Source organism: Spermophilus citellus (assembly GCF_964194105.1).
Source record: "Spermophilus citellus genome assembly, chromosome: 8".
Taxonomy (NCBI): domain Eukaryota; kingdom Metazoa; phylum Chordata; class Mammalia; order Rodentia; family Sciuridae; genus Spermophilus; species Spermophilus citellus.
The window spans coordinates 101,207,086-101,226,567 of NC_138189.1; the positions used below are offsets into that span (position 1 = coordinate 101,207,086).

At 34.2% G+C, this 19,482-nt stretch overlaps 1 protein-coding gene across 1 annotated transcript in view; it reads left to right on the top strand.

Moving 5' to 3' along the window:
• The window catches only part of PPA2 (inorganic pyrophosphatase 2), a 74,170-nt gene extending 56,188 nt beyond the window's left edge, over positions 1 to 17,982 (top strand). The window contains exons 8-12 of the mRNA XM_081304459.1: positions 910 to 1,037; positions 3,370 to 3,455; positions 6,653 to 6,722; positions 16,657 to 16,696; positions 17,788 to 17,982. Coding sequence (XP_081160585.1) covers positions 910 to 1,037; positions 3,370 to 3,455; positions 6,653 to 6,722; positions 16,657 to 16,696; positions 17,788 to 17,816 — 353 coding nt within the window. The 3' untranslated portion in view covers positions 17,817 to 17,982. The remainder of the gene's footprint in view (positions 1 to 909; positions 1,038 to 3,369; positions 3,456 to 6,652; positions 6,723 to 16,656; positions 16,697 to 17,787) is intronic.
• Positions 17,983 to 19,482: the final 1,500 nt, after the last annotated feature.

The window sequence follows — 19,482 nt, forward strand, 5'->3', positions numbered from 1 at the left end:
TCACCATTGGACATATTGTGTATTTGTTTATTTGTTGTCTTTCTCTTCCTATTATATAAGTCATGACAGCAGGGGCACTGTTTTTGTTTATTAATCTGTCTTACTGCTTCAAACAGGTTTGACACATTATGAAATATTTGGGTAAAAATGTGTGAAACCCTCGTTATCCACCTTCAGTGTGTTCTCTTGTGGGTGCTGCCCTCCTCATTGTGTCTTCAGTATTCTTTTAGTCTAACATTTCTTAAACACTGACCCTGACGTTGTGATTTCCCTAGTTTAAATCCTGCATTGTCTATAAAATGAAATCTTTCCCTTAACTTACGTTCTTCAGTGGCCCGGCCCTTCCTGGGTATATCCTTCCTCTCTGCTCCTCCTAACATCCACATCCTAATCCCACGGAGCCAGCTGTGCTTGAATTTTCTGAAATATGTTCCCTCACTTTGACGGGTGCTGTTCTTTCCACTTTCCCCCTTTTGTCTGATTTTTGCTGTGCCTCCCACTTCCATGATGCTCTTTCACTCCCTCTTTTAGGAGATCACCATTCCTATATATATCTCCATCAAAACCTCATTTCCCTTTATTGCTGCTGTTGTCTGTTTCTTGTAACTAGACCTCTGAGCATCTTGACAAAACGATTATTGTATTCATCTTCTTATTCCCTGTGCCTACCACATCATGTGAAGATACTCAGTAAATATAGATCAAAGGACTACTATTTTGCATGTGAAAATAGATGTCTAGAGGGGATATGATATGTGTCAACCATTACACCTCCAGTTAGCATAATTAATTATGATACTAGTTGGACTCGGACCCTTGTGTCCTGGCCCCCTCAGTCCAGTGCTCTGCTACTAAATGAAATGAATTTTGTATTTTTAACAAAATGTCTTTGTGTTTTTTCCCTTACAGATATTGATGATGTTAGGAAGTTCAAACCAGGTTATCTGGAAGCTACTATTAATTGGTTGACATATTATAAGGTGCCAGAGGGAAAACCAGAAAATAAGTTTGCTTTTAATGGAGAATTCAAAAACAAGGTGAAAATGAAAATCTGAATTTTAATATGTGCCTCCTGGTGCTTGTACAATACTTATTTCACTTGGACTATTTCTTATGTGAATCTTTATACATTGCTCGATCACAAAGGTGCTTTTTAATGACTCATATCTTTAAGGACATTATCTTATCATTTAAAAAATGTTTTTCAGGAGATTCTAGTGAATCAACAATGCTGAAAAATATCTGTTTCCATTATCTATGTATATAGCTCCTTTATCTTCTCAGAACATAAAGGAATTCCACAATCAGTTACTATCTTTGCAAATTGTATATGAAGAAAAACCCTCCATTTACTATTTTGAGAAGGAGAAAATTACTTACCCTTAATGTAAATGCATAGGGTCTTCCCTCTTAAGGGTTCATTCTACGGTGACTGTATTAAACTGCTTAACAACTGCATTTGAGTTGTCCTATTATCATAAGACTTTTCTATTAGAGTAACACAGAGTTACCATAAAGTATCTCTAATTTGACACAAATGCAGAGAACAGGCCAAGGAGTTAAAGTGTAGGATATTTTTTTAAAGTTATTACCCCTAAGTAAATTGCATATTCTAAACCAACCTCTAAGTGAAACATACTTTAATGAGTAAAGCTTGTCTTGCAAGTAAAATAAGGTATGTTAATGAAAACCTAAAACTTACTGTAAGTATTTTGTTATACCAGAATTGATTGCTGAACCCAGTACCCTTAATATATTGAGGGCTTTATTTAAGAATAGTAAATATAAACATAAAACTATTACTTTAGCCTAGATTCTCTTAAAAGTTAAATATTAAAACATTATTCCTATCTTTTTCCTCAGAATATATGTTGCATTTTATGTTTGAAATAAAATAGATTTCAATTCTTTGTGGTACTTTCATGACCTTTTATTGCCTTCAGGTATATCTACCAAGTATTGACTTTATAATGAGTGAGATGTCTTTTGTGTTTTGTTTGCTTCAGACAAACATTAGTTTTTCCTGAATGAAGATTAGGTCATTTTTAATTTTTTCCAGAAAATAAGCATTATACGCATTGTTTTTTACCACTGCTATTTAAGATATGGAGGCAAACTTAATTGTTTCTCTTTGACATGGTTGTAAAAGATGGCTTCCCTTTTTTTAATTCTAGGGTTTTCCTGACTACTCCTTTAAGCAAGTACTGGAATTGGTTCTAAATTGTCACAATTATCTGAATAATTAGGCTAAAAATCTTTTCTTGCATTATCCAAATGATATATTGCATATCTTGTCCATGTCTTAAGCAGGATTCCCCAGCACCACTTCCTTAAGAATTAAGCCATTCTCCTTCATCTTGGCCAATAGTAGACCTGAGAGGTTAAATTTCCCATTATTATTATATCTCAGAACCCAAGAGTCTTTATTCTTTCTTATCATAATATGTTTATTTGTCACTGAAGGAGAAAAAAGCTGATAACGTATTAGTTAATAATTAAGGACTATCCTTAAAGAAACAACATTTTGAGCAAAAACATTGGAAGAATTTTCTGCCTTGGAATAAGCAGATTTTCCTTAGATAAACACATCACATGTATATCTAACAAGTGTATCTCTCTTTTCTTTTAAAAATATTAACTTGTTTTTGTTGTAGTTGGACACAGTACGTTTATCTATTTTTATGTGTTGCTGAGAATCGAACCCAGGGCTCCGCCCATGTTAGGCGAGCGCTCTACCACTGAACCACAACCCCAGCCCTGAGAAGTGTATCTCTTATTGATCATGCACTTTCAAACATATTATGACTTATCACTAGAAAAATTGGGGAAAATGTTAAGGAGGTTTACAACTTTGAGACGGTGCATAGTCCAAAATTACTTTTCAATTAGACTTTGCAGTTATTGTAATGATAAAATAAGTGGGTGCATGCTTACTTACAAATTAGGTTCTAAGGTAAGCCCTTACATACAACATCTTATTTATTCTTTTAGCAACTCTTAGTTTTAGATAAGGGATTGGCAGGCTCTATCTGGTGAGGTCAGATAGTAAATATGTTTGGCTCTACAGACTTTATGGTTTCATCACAACTGCTCAGCTCTGCCATTGTAGCACTAAAGCAGCCATAGGCCAAGAAGAGGTGACAGGCATATTTGACCCCAGACCCCTGACAGTTTATTCCCATTGTGTCCCATTTTAGAGATGAGGAAGTTGAGGTTTCATGAGATTAAATACCCGCCTAAAGTCATACAGCTACTAAATAAAGAAGCTGGAATTTATACTCAAGATTGCCTGCTCTTAACAACTGTCGTGATATTAATTCTGTGTTAGAGTAACATTGTGATCACTGTGTCTTATTTTGTTGAAACTAGGCTTTTGCCCTTGAAGTTATTAAATCTACTCATGAATGTTGGAAAGCAATGCTTATGAAGAAATGTGATAGAGGGGCTATAAATTGGTAAGAATTTGTCTTTTCTATGTATGTAATGTTATTTTATCTTTAATTGGTACTAAATAGCCATCTAATACTGCTCAGATATCAGATTTTTTAAAAAGAGGTGTTCCAATTATTTTTTTTTTGTTTATAAAATACTTAGGAAGCACCTACTCAGTGTGCAGTACTGAGAATTGGGCACTGTGAAGCTATGAATTGACATTTACCTTAGGGATTTGTATTTTAGTAGGAGACAATGACAAGTAAATAAGCATTAAATTGCAGTACATTGTGATATGTGCAAAGATGAAGTAAAAACAGTATCTTCACATGAAAACACATGATTACTATATGTAATAAATACCACTACCTCATCATATCTTGATAAGAATAGTAAAAACTTTCTCATCCAACATATCTGGGTCATTAGCTGATTTATTAAGAGAAATCAAATAGTAGTAACATACAGTAGTCCAACATTTTATTTTAACTTAAGACATTTAAGTATGTTTATTCACCAATCTTTGGATGTAGGGCTATGACCTTTTCTTTCTATATAGATCTCATGTAGATTTTCTCCACGTATTTTAACATAATGTATAATAGAAAAATAAAGATCCTCTAATCCTTAAGCTCCTTACAACTTAAAAATCCTTGCACATTTTTAGTGTTTTCTTTTCCAGATTTTCACATCTAGCAATTTGCCTTTATTGATGCTTTTTTAGAACCTCAGTGTTGTATGTAGCCTGAATAGTCTGGGTATCATGTAAAGAAAAGAGGTTTACTTAGTTTGCAGTTTTTGAGGTTTGAGAACATGGCACCAGCATCTGTTTGGCTCTGATGATGGCCTTGTGGCAGATGGCATCATGTGTGGGAAGAGAAGCAAGAGGCTTGGCCTAAGCTCTATCTTTTATAGCAACCCACTCTGGTGGGAAGTGACCCACTCCTGTGAGACCAGCCTTAATCCCTTCAAGGGGACAGTCAGGACCCAGTCACCTCCCACTAAACCCCACCCTTTAAAGGTTCCACCACCACAACACCCTGGAGACAAGCTTCCAGCGCATGGTCCTTAGGGACAGTCATATCCAAACTAGCTATATTCTGTTACCTCTTTTACAGTTTTTTACAATAAAACAGTCATTTTTTAGCTTAAGAAATTTTAGCATATAAATCATAAGCATGTAGATAAATTAAAGTCTTCAGAATCTTAATTCATTTTATTCATTTTTTCTTAATCTTAATTACTAATTCCTAAAATATATTCAGAATTGTTTCTTTTGCCTCTGTTTAATGAATTGCTTCTCTTTTAATTTCATATAATATTCTATTGTTGACTAAGAAGCCCTCCTTTTTCTTTCTTTTTTAGTGTTTTTCCCAATCAGTTCAGTTTAGGTCCACACTATTTCTCACAGCCATTCTCTCCATCAGTATTACATACAATGCCTCAGAAATATCTCAGCAAATTGTTAAAAATTTATTTGCAGGGTCCCTTCTCTAAACTTGATATACTAGGACGTCTAAGGGGTGGCCTTTAAGCAGGTATATAATTTAAAAGTTCCCACATGATTCTAATGAGGCTCTCTGCTTAAGAAGCATGAAATCTAAACTTCTAAAAAGCCAACCAAGGCTTCCATAATTTGACTGGGTTGTCTGTCCTCATTTTCCTCCACTTCTTGCCTCCTATTTCATTTGTCAGAAACTTAAAATAGCTTTGCCACTCCTATGCATACCACACCCTTCCTGATCTCTAGACCTTCACTCATTTGGGGCTGTTTCATATGTTTTTGTTTTTTAACCATGATTGTCTTTTAATTTCTTGAACTACCTTACTCATTTTTGAATGCCCTTCTAGTTATAAAACTGCTTTAATTCAGTGACATAATTTCTATATTCATATTTTTATTAACAACCACTCTCCTATTTAATGTATTTTATATATCTCTTCCAGAATTATCTTTCAAGAGTACACATATACCTGTCATTTTGATACTAAAAAAAAATAACTTTTTGTGACTCCCTTCAATTGTAGGATTTGATCCACTTCTTTTTTTAAATAATGTATCCACGTCTGCTTCTCCAGGCTCATGGTCTGTCCCCTCTTACCCCTCTGACTTTCCTCCATGAATATCTATCTACTCCCTCTTCAAGAAGCAGTTCAGATGCCACCTCATTTCTTCTCACATCATTGCTCCACAGGCCTCTGTACAACAGGGAGTGTTGTGTTATTTGTTTATATTATTTATTAGCACATAGCAACAGGACTTACTGAAGGTAGTTTAAATATACTTATTGAGTAAAGGAATATATATTCAGATTTTCCAAATTATTTGGATCTTGAATTTGTTTCTTTTTGCTTTGCTAGAAGGTATATTTAATTTATGGAATTACTTTTTATATACCCAAAGCTCCAGTTCATTTAGCTTTGTATACATTTACCCCAACCTCACTTTCTAGTACAAACTCTAGAGGTTGTGATCCAAAATCATTATCTTTCTTACACTTTGATTTTTTCCCCTTTTCTCCAGTTAGCATAATTAATTATGCCTTAGAATGAAAAGCCTTGACAAATCTATATCTTGCACGTTGTCTTTGAGGATTCTCATGAGTATTATGAGCCTTTTTGATTTGAGATTGCTGGCCCTATAAATTTTATCTTTTATATATCTGTTCTTTTCAAGTAATTGTCTATTTCATTGTATTATTTCAAAAATGCAATTTGGGTTTGTTGTATACAACATTTTTTTATATTTCTGATTCTTTGTTCTAATGTCATGTCTGCTTATTTTGGTTAGCACAGTGGTTCATGTGTCATATTACATTTATAAATGTATTTATTTTTATGGTGTTGCATCCAATTATAATAGTATCACTTAGAGGAAGATTTTTTCCTTATAGTCCCTTCTGTGGGTCAAATTTTATTATTCTTTTAAGCTGAAATGGAGTTTCATTATAACTTTGTATACATTCCAGAAAATTATTAAGATTTGTATATCATTTTTGGAAGTATTTTTAAGTTCTGGAAAGTGCTATGGAGTATTCTATATTTGTAACTGCCTTAAAAATGTACAATAATTTTAGTTGTCCTATTTTATATTCATTGAGTTCCTTGTTTATTGACTGAAGTTATACAGTCAGCGTGAAATATTTGAAGTTCATTTTCTTTTTGGGTAATTTTGCCTTTTTTATCGTGTTTAATAATAATGTCCTGTTTTCTTCTTCAGCACAAACGTGCAGGTATGTGGTAGCCCTTTCCATTGCACTCCAGAGAAAGCAAGATCATTAGTTGAATCGGTAAGTAGCAAATGTCCAAGGCATCCTTTAATCATGTAGTTTTGTGGGAAATCTTGCAGAAATTCTGATGTCTAGCACTGAAATATGTTGAATCATTTTGGGAAGCATAAACTTAAAAAAAATTTTTGGAATTTTTTTTTAATGAAGAGAATTTAAACAAAAATTTTAAAACCTTTTAGTTGAGTTTTTCAATTCTGTTTTCAAAAGTACATTAACATTTAACTAGTTTTATTTGATGCTATTTTTCTTAGCATCATCAGTTTGTTAGTATTTATATATTTATTGTCCTCTATGCTATTCTGTTCCTATAAGTTGTCTGTCATCCAGTGGAACTGGCTCTTGGTACAAATGCATATCAGCTTAAACAAAATGAAATACATAAGACTTTCTTTTCTTATTTCTATTTGGTTTGGCTGTCTCACAAACTTGCTTTCTCTAAGCTAAAAAGAGTTCCCTAGATTCTTACATGTCTTATTGATAATTCTGCATAGAGGCAATTGAATTTATTAGTAAATTAATGCTTCATTTGGAGAACACTAAATAAGAAAATTAATATTCAGATAATTAAGTAATATCGCTATATAATATATATTCAGGAGGGATCTTAGGCTTAAAATCCCATTTATAAATTAAGGGTTTTTAAAAACTAATTATAAGCTAGAAACTAGTGAATTGTTCTTTACTTTAGGAGTAACTAAAATGTTCCTAAACATTAGTTGCTCATTATGGCTGCTTTTAATTTTTTGCGCTGTTTGTTTTGTTTTGTTTTTTCCATTAATTCACCAGCTATTTAATTAGTGTCTGCTGTATTGTAAAATCTCAGTGCTGGCAATTCAGTATTAAAAATACAAACGCCTCTGCCCTTGTAAAGCTCAAGTTTTATTTGGGGAGATGGAAGACAAATAAATATGCAAGTAAAATATACAGTGTTTCAGTAGCAGTAAATACTATGAAAACAGAGCAGAGAAGGTAAAGTTCCAGGAGTGTGGCAGAGTTGTAGTTATAGAGGTGGTCAGAGACAGCCACATTGAAAAGACTGACGTGTGAGTCCAGGTTTGTAGAAGGCCAGAGAGTGAACATCTGGAGAAGAGTGTTTCCGGTCCAGGGTCCATGAGGAAAGAGGATGCCTGACACCCTGAAAAAATATGCAAGGAGCTACAATGGCTAATGGAGCAGAGTGTGGAGGAGAACAGAGGATATGAGATTGCAAAATTAGGAAAAGCCCCTGTGCATACTGTTTGAAGGGTTGTGTTTCTTATTCTGAATTAGGTAGGAAACCAATAAAGTGTTTTGAGCCAAGAGGTAGCATGATCCGACTAAGATTTTAACAAGATCACTCTGGCTGTATTGGTGGAAATGGACAATAGGAGGCAAGGGAAGATGAAAGGAAGCTATCATAGAAATTCAGGTCACAATACTGATTTATTTTTTCAACTTATCAGTGTTGTATCTCTATAGGTTATTTTCTGAACTTGGTTTTCATCAAAATGTATTTCTCTTTAAGGAAAAAAGGAAAGGAAAACAAAAACTTTTCGTTTTTATTTAAGCTGTCTGTTTCCCAAATCTCAGATTAAACTCTGCCCTTTATTTTATTTTGGGATTTATTAATGTAAATTTAATAGATACTTACCTTAAAATGATTTGCAAGATTAAAGTTTCTATGTTATATCTTATTTTTTTTATTTGCTTCTTATCATATTAGTGGGAAAACAGTCTTCTTGGAAAAGAAATTATTAGAGGATATAGATATGATCTAGATAGATTAAGAGAATACCTTTAAAATTCAGAAACACTAACATTTGGCTTTAATTACATGTTTTGGTAACTTTGTTACCAAAAAAGCTTAATAAAGAAGGTATACTGTACTGATTAATTTTGCACTAAAAATATTACAATAGAAAATCATATTTTAGAGAAACTTATCTCATGTCACTAAGTGGAACTTAACATATACCAGTTGAGTCATTAATTGAACTGTTGTAAGAAGCATATATTGGATGGAGATATTGAAAATCAAAGGGAGATCAGTAGAGGGAAAGGATCAGAGAATGGAAGGAAAAGAGGGACAGGGGAAGTGCAAAGGAGTGATATTGGCCAAATTATATTGTTATCTTGTGTGCATGTATGAATATGTAACAATAAATTCCATCATTTTGTACAATTATAATGTACCAATTAAAAATGTGGAAATAGAAAAAAAAGATATACTGCAGAAAGATAATTATTGTTGATGCCAGTGGTAAATTCATGAAAATTTAGTCATCTTTTAATACTTTCCACATAATTTTTAAAAGAAAAAAATACACAATTAAATATACTGTTGAAATCAAAACAATCATTAAATAGTCACCCAATAATATGTACTGACCAGTTAGGGAAAATGTCACTATATCTAAGAAAAATAAAAGCCAACAATTGATGATGATTATTCTGTACAATTTTAGAAACACAATAGAAAATATCTGTTGAATTTATCATACTTAGGTTTGAGATCTTAAGGGTAGTAGATTTAGAAGAATTAAAATGGCCTAATAGATCATTGGGTTTTGTTTATGATTATGTAAATGTTTGAATTATATATAACCATAAAAGGTGTGACTGTCAAAACCAAGCTGTTAATTAGATACCTGCACTCTGGGAATACATAAGAAGCAGAGTGTCTGGGCCACAGCCTGTGACCCTAGCAATAGGACTGCTCTGCTAAATGGTTCAGCCATGGGACCACCCAATTACTTTTTTTTTTTTTTTTTAATATTATGTGAACTTCTTTCCTTCCTTTCTTTCTTCCTTCCTTCCTTCTTCCTTCCCTCCCTTCCTTCCTTCCTTCCTTCTTCCTTCCTTCTTCCTTCCTTCCTGTTTCCTTCCTCCCCCCCCCTTTCTTGTTAAAACCTCTACCTAATTTTATAATCAAAAGGTATGAGGCTCCTTTTCAATACTTGAGAATGTTATGACTAACAGTTGGAACTTTATTTCAAAGAGCAATGTAAAGAGCATTTATAGTGAACAAAGAAATGTGTTTGTGTGTGCATGTAGACATACCCATGTTATTTGCCTTTCAGATAACATTAGTTGGTATTCTTTAAAGATATTTCAGTTAATTAGTAAGATTGATTATGCTACTTTTAGTATCCTTTGTTCTACTTACATGTTATTTTAAAATGTTAGAAGATTAAAATAGAATTATAATCTTAATCTAATAGACATAAAATTTGAGAATACATAGTCTTTTTCAAATACAAGAGCTAGGGATGTAATTCAGTGGCAGAGCACCTCTGGGTTCAAAACACACAAATCTATGTATTTAAATTTTTTTTAAAAACTTTTAAATATGCACCCAAAATTATAACAAACTATAAAATATTTAAAACTGAATGACAACTACTCAGTATGTGTTAAAACTTTGGCAAGTACAGCAAGACTGTTACTTGAAAGAAATTAAATGTATACAGCAAAATGAAGATAGAAAATTAGCCATTCAACTCAACAATTACTCTGCTTTTTTCCTCACTTTATATTAGAAGAAAGAAAATTAGAAAAAATAGAGCCAATATTTAATTCAAAAGAAAGCAAAGAATGGCAGAGGATTGACTTTTTAATTTGGTTTCCAAGGCTGAATTTTGTTGTTGTTGTTTAATAATAATAAAAATTTATGAAATAGAGCAGGCACAAATTAAGGATATCAGGAATTAAAGACATAACTACAAACAGGAGACAATCAGAAGAAAATACTAGGAGATGCTTTTGGAAGTACCTTTCTAGACACAGATGAACTACCAATTTACCAATATTAAATCATAAATAAACAGAATCCCCAAGTAGACTTAAAAAATTTTTTTCAAAAATTCACAAAGATGGCAGTTTTCTCCCATGGCAATTAATGATATCAGTCTATATATATATTTTTTTTTTCATCAGAATCCCAACAGGGTTTTCACTAAATTCGACAGGGTAGTTCCAGAATGTATACAGAAAAGTAAATGAACAAAAATAACAAGACATAATACAGTGTTGTAATTATCTGATTGCTGAAAGTTTAGATGTCTGATGATACCAGATGTTTTCAAGCATATGGGAAAGGACACCTCTCTTACTGGGTGGATATGCTTTATAGGGGTGTATGTGGTATAACTACTTGGAAGAACATTAATAATTTCTAGTGAAATTGAAGGTGCTTATAACTCACTGTTTAGAAGTTGCCTTTCTAGGTAGGTATATCTCTCATAGAGACATTAATACATGTGCTTATGTAGTCAGATGTGGAAAAATTGGGAACAATAAGAGACCAGGTAAATAAACTGTAGAAAATTCATAGTGTTTTGTTTTTCATTATGTTTAAGAACCAGGAAATCCTTGACTATAGGTGAAGAGTGAAGTAGCTGATGTTTTACATGAACCTATTCTTAGTATTGTTATTTTCAAATTTAAATATCATTCACTTTCAATATGAAAAAGATGTTTTTAAAAAATTACCTCCAATCCAAATCTCACACACATACCACCCTCCAAATGTTCTCAACAGCTGACTATTGAACCTACCCTTGATGCCATGATGGTTTTTTTTTTTCTATTGTTTTCTTTCTTTCTTTTTCCCCAGTACAGGCAATTGAACACAGTGCCTAGCACATGTGAGACAAAAGCTTCACTACTCCCTAGTCCTTTTATTTTATTTCAAAGCAGGGTCTGGATAAGTTGCCAAAGCTGGCCTCAACCTTGGGATCCTTCTGTCTCAGCCTCCCCAGTAGCTGGGTAAGCCACCATGCACCATTGTTTGTTTTCTTTTAAATAAAGCTTTGTATATTCTAAATGTATTCTGCCAATCAAGAAATATATTTTAAGCCGGGCACAGTGGTGCATGCTTGTAATCCCAGCGGCTCTGGAGGCTGAGGCAGGAGGATTGTGAGTTCAAAGCCAGCCTCAGTAATTTAGCACAACCCTAAGCAACCCATTGAGACCCTGTCTCTAAATAAAATATAAAAAGGGCCTGGGGATGTGGCTCAGTGGTTAAGCACCTCTGGGTTTAATTTGTACCAAAAATACAAGTACACATATTTTAAGAATGAATAAATGAAAACATTTTCAAAATTATTTTTAAAATAATATGTAGTGATAAATGTCTTAGAGTAGCTTGCAGTTTCTTTTCTGTAATGCTTTTTAGGTTAATGAGAAGTTGCTCAATTATTCTGTTTTTTTACACCATCCATTTTCTTCTTATGATATATTTGGCAGCTCCAGAAAGAAGCAGCTGTTAATTTTCAAAAGGAAATTTAACCAGATAATTTTCCAACAAACTTTGCATAATAAGTATCCCATACAACTTAAATAGAGCACAACAGTTTCAAAAAATAAGTTGGTTACTATACAGTCTGTTTAGAAGGCAGGAGCAATCAAATCCCCATGCCTAGTCTCAGTGAGTGGAGTTTTTATGTTCCAGTGTTACTGTCACACTCAGATTCATGGTCTGCCATCCTCAAAACCAATAATGGTTAATTATTTTTTCTCTACAAGAAAGGCAGATAGAATTTTTCTTCTTCTTTTAAGTACTTGGAAACATTTAAAGATATCATTTTTAAATTTTTTAAATGCTTAAATTATATAAGTGTCTTACGTATGGTTATGTTATTCTTTAATATAAAAAAAAATTTCAAAGCCTTATCCTAAAATAAAGAGTAGAAAGAAAATTAACTGTAAACCATTTATGATTTATAGGAATGTATTGGAGTTCTTCAAGGGAATAGAACAGATAGATATTTATACAGTTACGCCACTGTTTGTCTAAATGGACCACATATGACTGTGGTCCCATAAGCTTATGATAGAGCTGAAACATTCCTATTGCCTCATGCCATGTAGCTGGTGATGCTGGTATAAACTGCTATTCTCAGTCATTTAAAAGTACAGTTATGTACCATGCATAAGTCTTGATAATGATAATAAATGACTATTTTCTTGATTTGTGTATTTGCTGTACTATACTTTTTATCATTACTTTTAGTGTTTACTCCTGTTTATTAAAAAAATAGCTACTGTAAAATATTGTGCCATTGTACATGAGAAGCAGCCTCACACATCTTAAGTTAACTGAGTCTCTTGATTATATCAGTTATCATATGCTTGATTTGATCTCTTGTTTTGTTCATCATAGTTCCTAATTGTATAAAGTCTATGAGAATTGCCAGTACAGGACCACATCAAGTGATTGACCTGAAAATGAAATTAAAAGTGATTAAGGATTACTAAGGTGGAAAATCAGTAGTTATCATTTGCCAGCCAGGCATGTCCCATTCCACCATAGCTACAATCCTGAAGGACAAGAACAAAATGACGAAAGCTGTTAAAGGATCTGCTTCATTGAAGATACCAACACTAATGAAAATTTGAGAAGGGCCTGCATCAGACATGGAGGAAGTTGATGGATTAAAGATCAGACAGGCATATCCCTCTCAGCTCCATGATGATCACAGGCAAAGCAAAAGTTTGTTTGCAATTGTGAGAGAAAGGACTGGACCTGACTACAATGTTGAATTTACTGCCAGCTCGGGAGAGCTAAATGATTTAAGAATTTTTATTCATTACATAATGTGGAAGTGAGTAATGAATCTGTGGGAGCAGATGTTCAACAGCTGAACTTTTGGAAACTCTAGAGAAGCTGACTGTGGAGGATAATTCTATGCCAGAGCAGACATTCAGGATGGATGTAACCCTCAGGAATAGTATATCTGAAAGGACTTCATCCATGAAGAGGCCAAGCCAGTGCCAGTTTTCAAGGATTTGAAGAACAGGATAACAGTCTTGCTTGGGGCAGTTTTGCCAGCTACAAATTGAGACCCTTTGTGATATGGCAGAGTAAAAACCTCAGGGCCTCCAAGCATACCACAAGCACACAGGCAGTGAGAAGTCATAAATGGCCCTCTTCCAAGATGCCCCCTGAATTGCTGGGTCAATAAAATGGAGAAGCACTGTTATTTTCAAGAAAATAAAAAGCTTTTTAAGATATTGCTTATGGTACATAATCTTCTCTTGCCATCATCCAATGTCACAGCAGTGTTTCTGTCTTAAAACTCCACCTCCTGGATCCAACCAAAGGATCAAGAAGTAATAGATCAGCTTTTAACCTCTTCTGCCTGTGAAAAACCTTAGCTCAGGCTGCTGCCGTAGTTGAAGAAGACCTGATGCAATTCTGGATTGTTATAAGATAACTGCACCAAAATGTTGCTTAGTATTGGTGATGTCACCTAAGAGATGTCAAACAGCTTTAACCTGTGTGGGGGTGAAGATGACAGGACCTCTTAGAGGTGGTTCCTGAGTGTGGTGATTTGCGTGTGGTTTGTCTTTGCCAAACTCATGTTAAGGCATAATTCCCCAGTATAATAGTATCGAAAGGGATAGGTCTAGTGGGAGATGGTTGGGTCATGACTACCCTCACGAAAGGAATAATGCTAGTCTCACAAGGTGGATTTAGAAAAGTCCAAACCTGGTCCCTTCTCAGTCACTTGCTTCCTCTCTTGCCATGTAACCTTTCTCCACATGTACCTGCTTTTCTACCATGTTGTGACAGAGCCAAGTGCCCTTACCAGATACCAGAACTATACTGATTGGATTTTCCAGTCACCAGAATTATAAGCCAAATAAACCTCTTTTCTTTATACATTACCCAGTATCAGCATCACAAAGGAGACAATGACACTAAATAAATGATGATGAATTGTTGGAAGTGGAACAGGCAAGAGAAAAGGAAACTACAGAAGAAGTAAAAGAAGACCGCCAAGTAAATTCACAGTGAAGGGTTTAGCAGAAAATTTTGCTGAACTCAACAAGCTCTCCTTACAAAGTTTGAAAACATGGCCCCAACACTGAAAAGTTTTCATTAATAGACTTGTTCATGGAGCATTACTGTTCACAGGTGAATCTATGGTGTAAAAAGATAAGCAAACCATAATGAACATATATCTGAAGAGTGGCACTGCCCCAAGAGGAACCTCAGGCTGGTCCTTCTGGAGGGATTCCAGAAGAAGGTGTAGTTCTCTTAGAAAGTGACAGTGTTATAGGAGATATTGCTCCGAAGACCTTGCAGTGGGTCAAGGTGTGGAGATGAACACAGTGGTATTGATCCTGACCCTGGGGCCTAGGCTAATGTGCACACTTGTAGTCTTAGTGTTTAATGAAGTAGTTTTAAAAGGAAAAGTTAAAAATATGAGAAAGCTTATAGAACAAAGATATAAAGAAAAAAAATTTGTACAGAAGAGTCAATATTTTAAATAGGGTTGGGGATGTAGCTAAGTGGTAGAATATGTGCATAGCGTGCACAAGGCCCTTGTTTCAATCCCTAGTTCATGCACCCATCAATTTTTTTTAAGTCAAAAAATCAAGTTTATAAAGTGAAAATGTTACAGCAAGCTAAGGTTAATACAGAAACTATTTATTTTTGGTACATTCACACAATTGAAATCACCTACTAAAGTGTTTTTCAGCATGTATGCCCATTGTTAAACAATTCATGACCGTATTTATAACAAGATTTATTGCAAGGAATTAGTTTGTATGTTTATGGAAGCTTGGCAAGTTCAAATTCTGTAGGTGGGCTGGTAGGCTGGACTCAGGAGAGTAAATGGTGCAGTTCTAGCGTGAATGCCAGCAGCCTGGGAACCCAGAGGAATCATTTGTGCAGATTAAGTTCTAAAACAGCCTTCTAGAGAATTCCCTCTTGATGGGGAGGTTAGTGTTTTTGTGAGTCCTGCTTTGGCACTAATTCAGTCACATCCCTTTCCACGGAGCAAGAAGACCAAAGGGTCAAAGTTAGAGATTCACCAGGAGCCTTTTTCCAGGGCCTCATGGAAATCAGGTTGCACAACTCCCTAGATCCATACTCCTGACAGTGCCCACTCTTGCTTCTACTGGGGCCAGAATTGGGTGGTCATTGGAGGCAGGAAGTGCATATAGATGTGTGGCTGTTGTTTTTGCTCAGGTTTGGGTGAGGACTTAACAATGCAGAAAAGAGTGTGGTATAGGAAGAGAAGTAGGGCAGGACCAGGGCCATGTTCCTCTTTCTTTATCCACCACATTCCAGCACATGTCTCTGAGGTCCCCAGAATGCTAAAAGAGAGGTTAGAACAAAGATATTTATCAGAATAGTTGTATAGGACATATTTTATATTTTATTCATCATTTCATTCATCATTTCATTTCATTATTGTAACTTGAAAATATTTATATGTATGGTATGTAGTCTTCCATTTTTACCTCTGCCAAGACCCTTCATGTTGAGAGTAGACAAATTTGGAGGATTAGAAGTGGATTATTAAATTTTTTGACTTGGGCAGAGATTACATAGATGTTCACTCTATTGATTCATTAAACTAAATACAGAAGCTTTGTGCTGCCTTCCCAATAGAATGTTAAAAATGAAAACAAAACAATGTTGTTCATAATTAGGGGGTGAAAATCTTGTTTCTTAGAAAAACCTTTTTTTAAACTTGTCTACCACAGATTACATAATCTCTGTTATAAGACTCTGGGCTCAGCCATCAAAATAAACAGAAAAGGTGATTTAAAAACTCTAGAAGATAGCAAAATGTATATTTACACACATTATATTATAGCTGTATTATGTACATGCACCTATATTTGAATGTGTGTTTGATATTTTGAAAGAAAATCTCTTCATATTTTCAACTACAAGACCCTTAATAGTTCTCATAGGTTATTGATAGAAAATATCTTCCAGCATGCTTTTTAAATTTGACTCTACATCTCTGGTTTGTTTGTCAGAGATAATGAGCAATGATAATAAAATACAAAAAAAAAAGGGGGAATTTTTTTAGGTTAGGAAACAGTTGTATGTCAATTTTGTTCTAAAATTTCATGAAAATATTTTAGTTCTGGATTTGTCTTCCACACATAAATATTCATTATAACAGACTGTGTTCTTATCTTTCAGGTCTTAACATCTTCGTCAAATAAAGAAAGTAATATAGACGGTATAGTATATTTTGTTTCTTGAGTAACATATATGAATTTATTTGTTTACAGTAGTAGAAACCAAAAAATTAAATTAATTGAAAAATTATATAAACTAAGAAAACTATTTTCCAAAGAACATTTGAGTTTTTAGATAAAATATCATTTTCTAATTTCTGAAAATGAGAAAAACATTACTTTTAGGATAGAAAATGGTTTGTGCAGTGGCTGTTTTTGCTTTGTTTTGTTTTTGTTAAAGTAATGAGATTCCAGCTAGTTCTTAAAATAAGACACTCCAGATATCTGATTCTGGAAGATTCCTTTATTATCTCTCATCATTTTAATATATAACTCATTTTTACTAAAGCTCTTAAAACTTATAATAGGATTGAAAATAAATACCATATTTTTTTTATTACCTTTACTTGAAACTGTTTTGAGAAACAAGTAAGGATATTCTATGGTAAAAATTCAACATGGGAGCATATGCACATAATGATTTAATCTTTCAAAATATTGCAAGGCTTTTGGCCTTTTAATATAAAATACAAGAGTCCCTTTCACTTTACAAATTTGGAGGGGAAAATGAGAACTATTTACTATGTGTTGAGTTGCAAGATGTTTAGAAAGGAGTAAAATCCTAGATATGATTGCATGGGAAGGCAAGATGTGTTCCTTATATGCTAAATTAACAGATTGTTTCTTGCAATACTATCTCATTTGGGGAATTGGGTGGAACCGTAAAATTGGAATTTTACAGTAAAAGGTTTTCCTAGACCCTTCTTGTTGTAACTAGGATACTAACTTCTGTTTTGTTCATTAGAAATGAAAATGACCCTCAAAGGGGTAGGAAATAAGTTGGTAAGGCTCTCGAATTTTTAATGTAGTTTTATATGAGGCGTGAGTTAAATGAAAGAGAACATAGGACAAGAGTTTAGAGGGAAGTGGCTTTAATTAAAGAAACATAACATACTACAAATGTGACTCTTTTCATCTGCTTAAATGTCTCCTAAAGGTCTGAATTAAATGTCTTATGCTTTCCTTCCTCCCTTCCCACCCCCACCCCTCTTCACCTCTTCCTTACACCCTTCTCCCCCCATGTTAAACACAGACCAAGTATGGCACTTCCTTGGCAAGTGATTTCAACGTTTGAAGTTCTGCCATCAAGATTTCAACTTCTATGGGACTCCAAGACTCATTTTCCCTTAGTGCTGGAGACAGGCAGGCCTATGAACATTTGCTGACTTTCTGTTGAATCTTCAATTGTTTTCAATAACGTAATATGTAAATAAACACTTGAAATTTTTGAATTTGTCTCTTTTTGCATATTTATTGATACAAAGGAAAAAGATTTGGTTTAATTTAATAGCAAACATTTAGAAACGTGTTTTGGCCAGTTTTAATTTTTATTCATGAAGGAACACAATTATTTTATTAGCATTTTTGTCTATATGGTAAAGGTGAAAATCACAAATTTAATAAGTCAATAAAATTTTTACTGATCCTATTCATACTGTATTACTCTTTTCAAGTTCATTGCTAGTAAAGCTTTTGTTTAGGCAACTTCTGTCCTCTCTTATTAGTGCTTGTGTAAATATGTCACATTTTTAGGCTCTTTTCTATAATTTATGATTATGGAGATCATGATCATTTTTGATTCTCATTCTTTCCCATTCTTTCAGTTCTCATCTCTACAGTGATGACTTCCAACTCTGCATAGGAAGCCCAGATCTGTCTCCTGGGCTTTGCCTATTGGACAGCTCTAAATGCCTTTGACCCTTCTTGTCCAAAACTTAACTCATCTTCTCTTGTCTCGAACAACGGAATTATCATTCTCCTAGTTCCCTTCTTGAAATCCTGTTGAATCCCTCTTTACTCATGAAAACACATTAGTTTCTTTCTTTGCCATTCTTATTCTTTTATACCCTTACTCTGCTGGAGTTTTCCCTTTATTTCACTGCACTCTTGTAACAGCCTCCTATCTCTTCTCTGTGCCTCTCAGATCCAGCCTTTCCACCTCTTTCCCAATTGCTCTAGTTCAATTTCATGCTCTCTTGTATCTTCACCAAGTGGTTGTCCTGCCTCCAACTTGATTCCCTCCATCCCATTCTCCACATACTACACAGTGATTTTCCTAAAACATACATCTTTTTGTTGTTGTTGTTGTTCTAATTAGTTATACATGATAGCAGAATGCATTTCAATTCGTTATACACAAATGGAGTACAACTTCATTTTTCCATTTACATGAGTCGCAGCATTTGTGCAATTGTACATGTACCTAGGGTAATGATGTCCTTCTCATTCCACCATCTTTCCTTTTCACCATTCTTTTTAACCCATACCTCTTCCCCTCCCTCCCCTTTGCCCAATTCAGAGTTCCTCCATTCTTCCCATGCCTGCCCCCCAATCATGGATCAGCATCCATTTGTCAAAGAGAATTTTTTTTTATTGGATGTTCACAACATAACAAAGCTCATGACAAATCATATTTCATAGATTAGAATCAATTGGGTTATGAACTCCCATTTTTACCCCAAATACAGATTGCAGAATCACATCGGTTACACATCACATTTTTACATACTGCCATATTAATGACTGTTGTATTCTGCTACCTTTCCTATCCTCTACTATCCCCCCTCCCCTCCCCTCCCATCTTCTCTCTACCCCATCTACTGTAATTCATTTCCCTCCATGTTTGTTATCCCCTTCCCCTCGTAAACTCTTATATGTTATTTTGTATAACTATGAGGGTCTCCCTCCATTTCCATGTGATTTCCCTTTTTTTTTCTCCCTTTCCCTC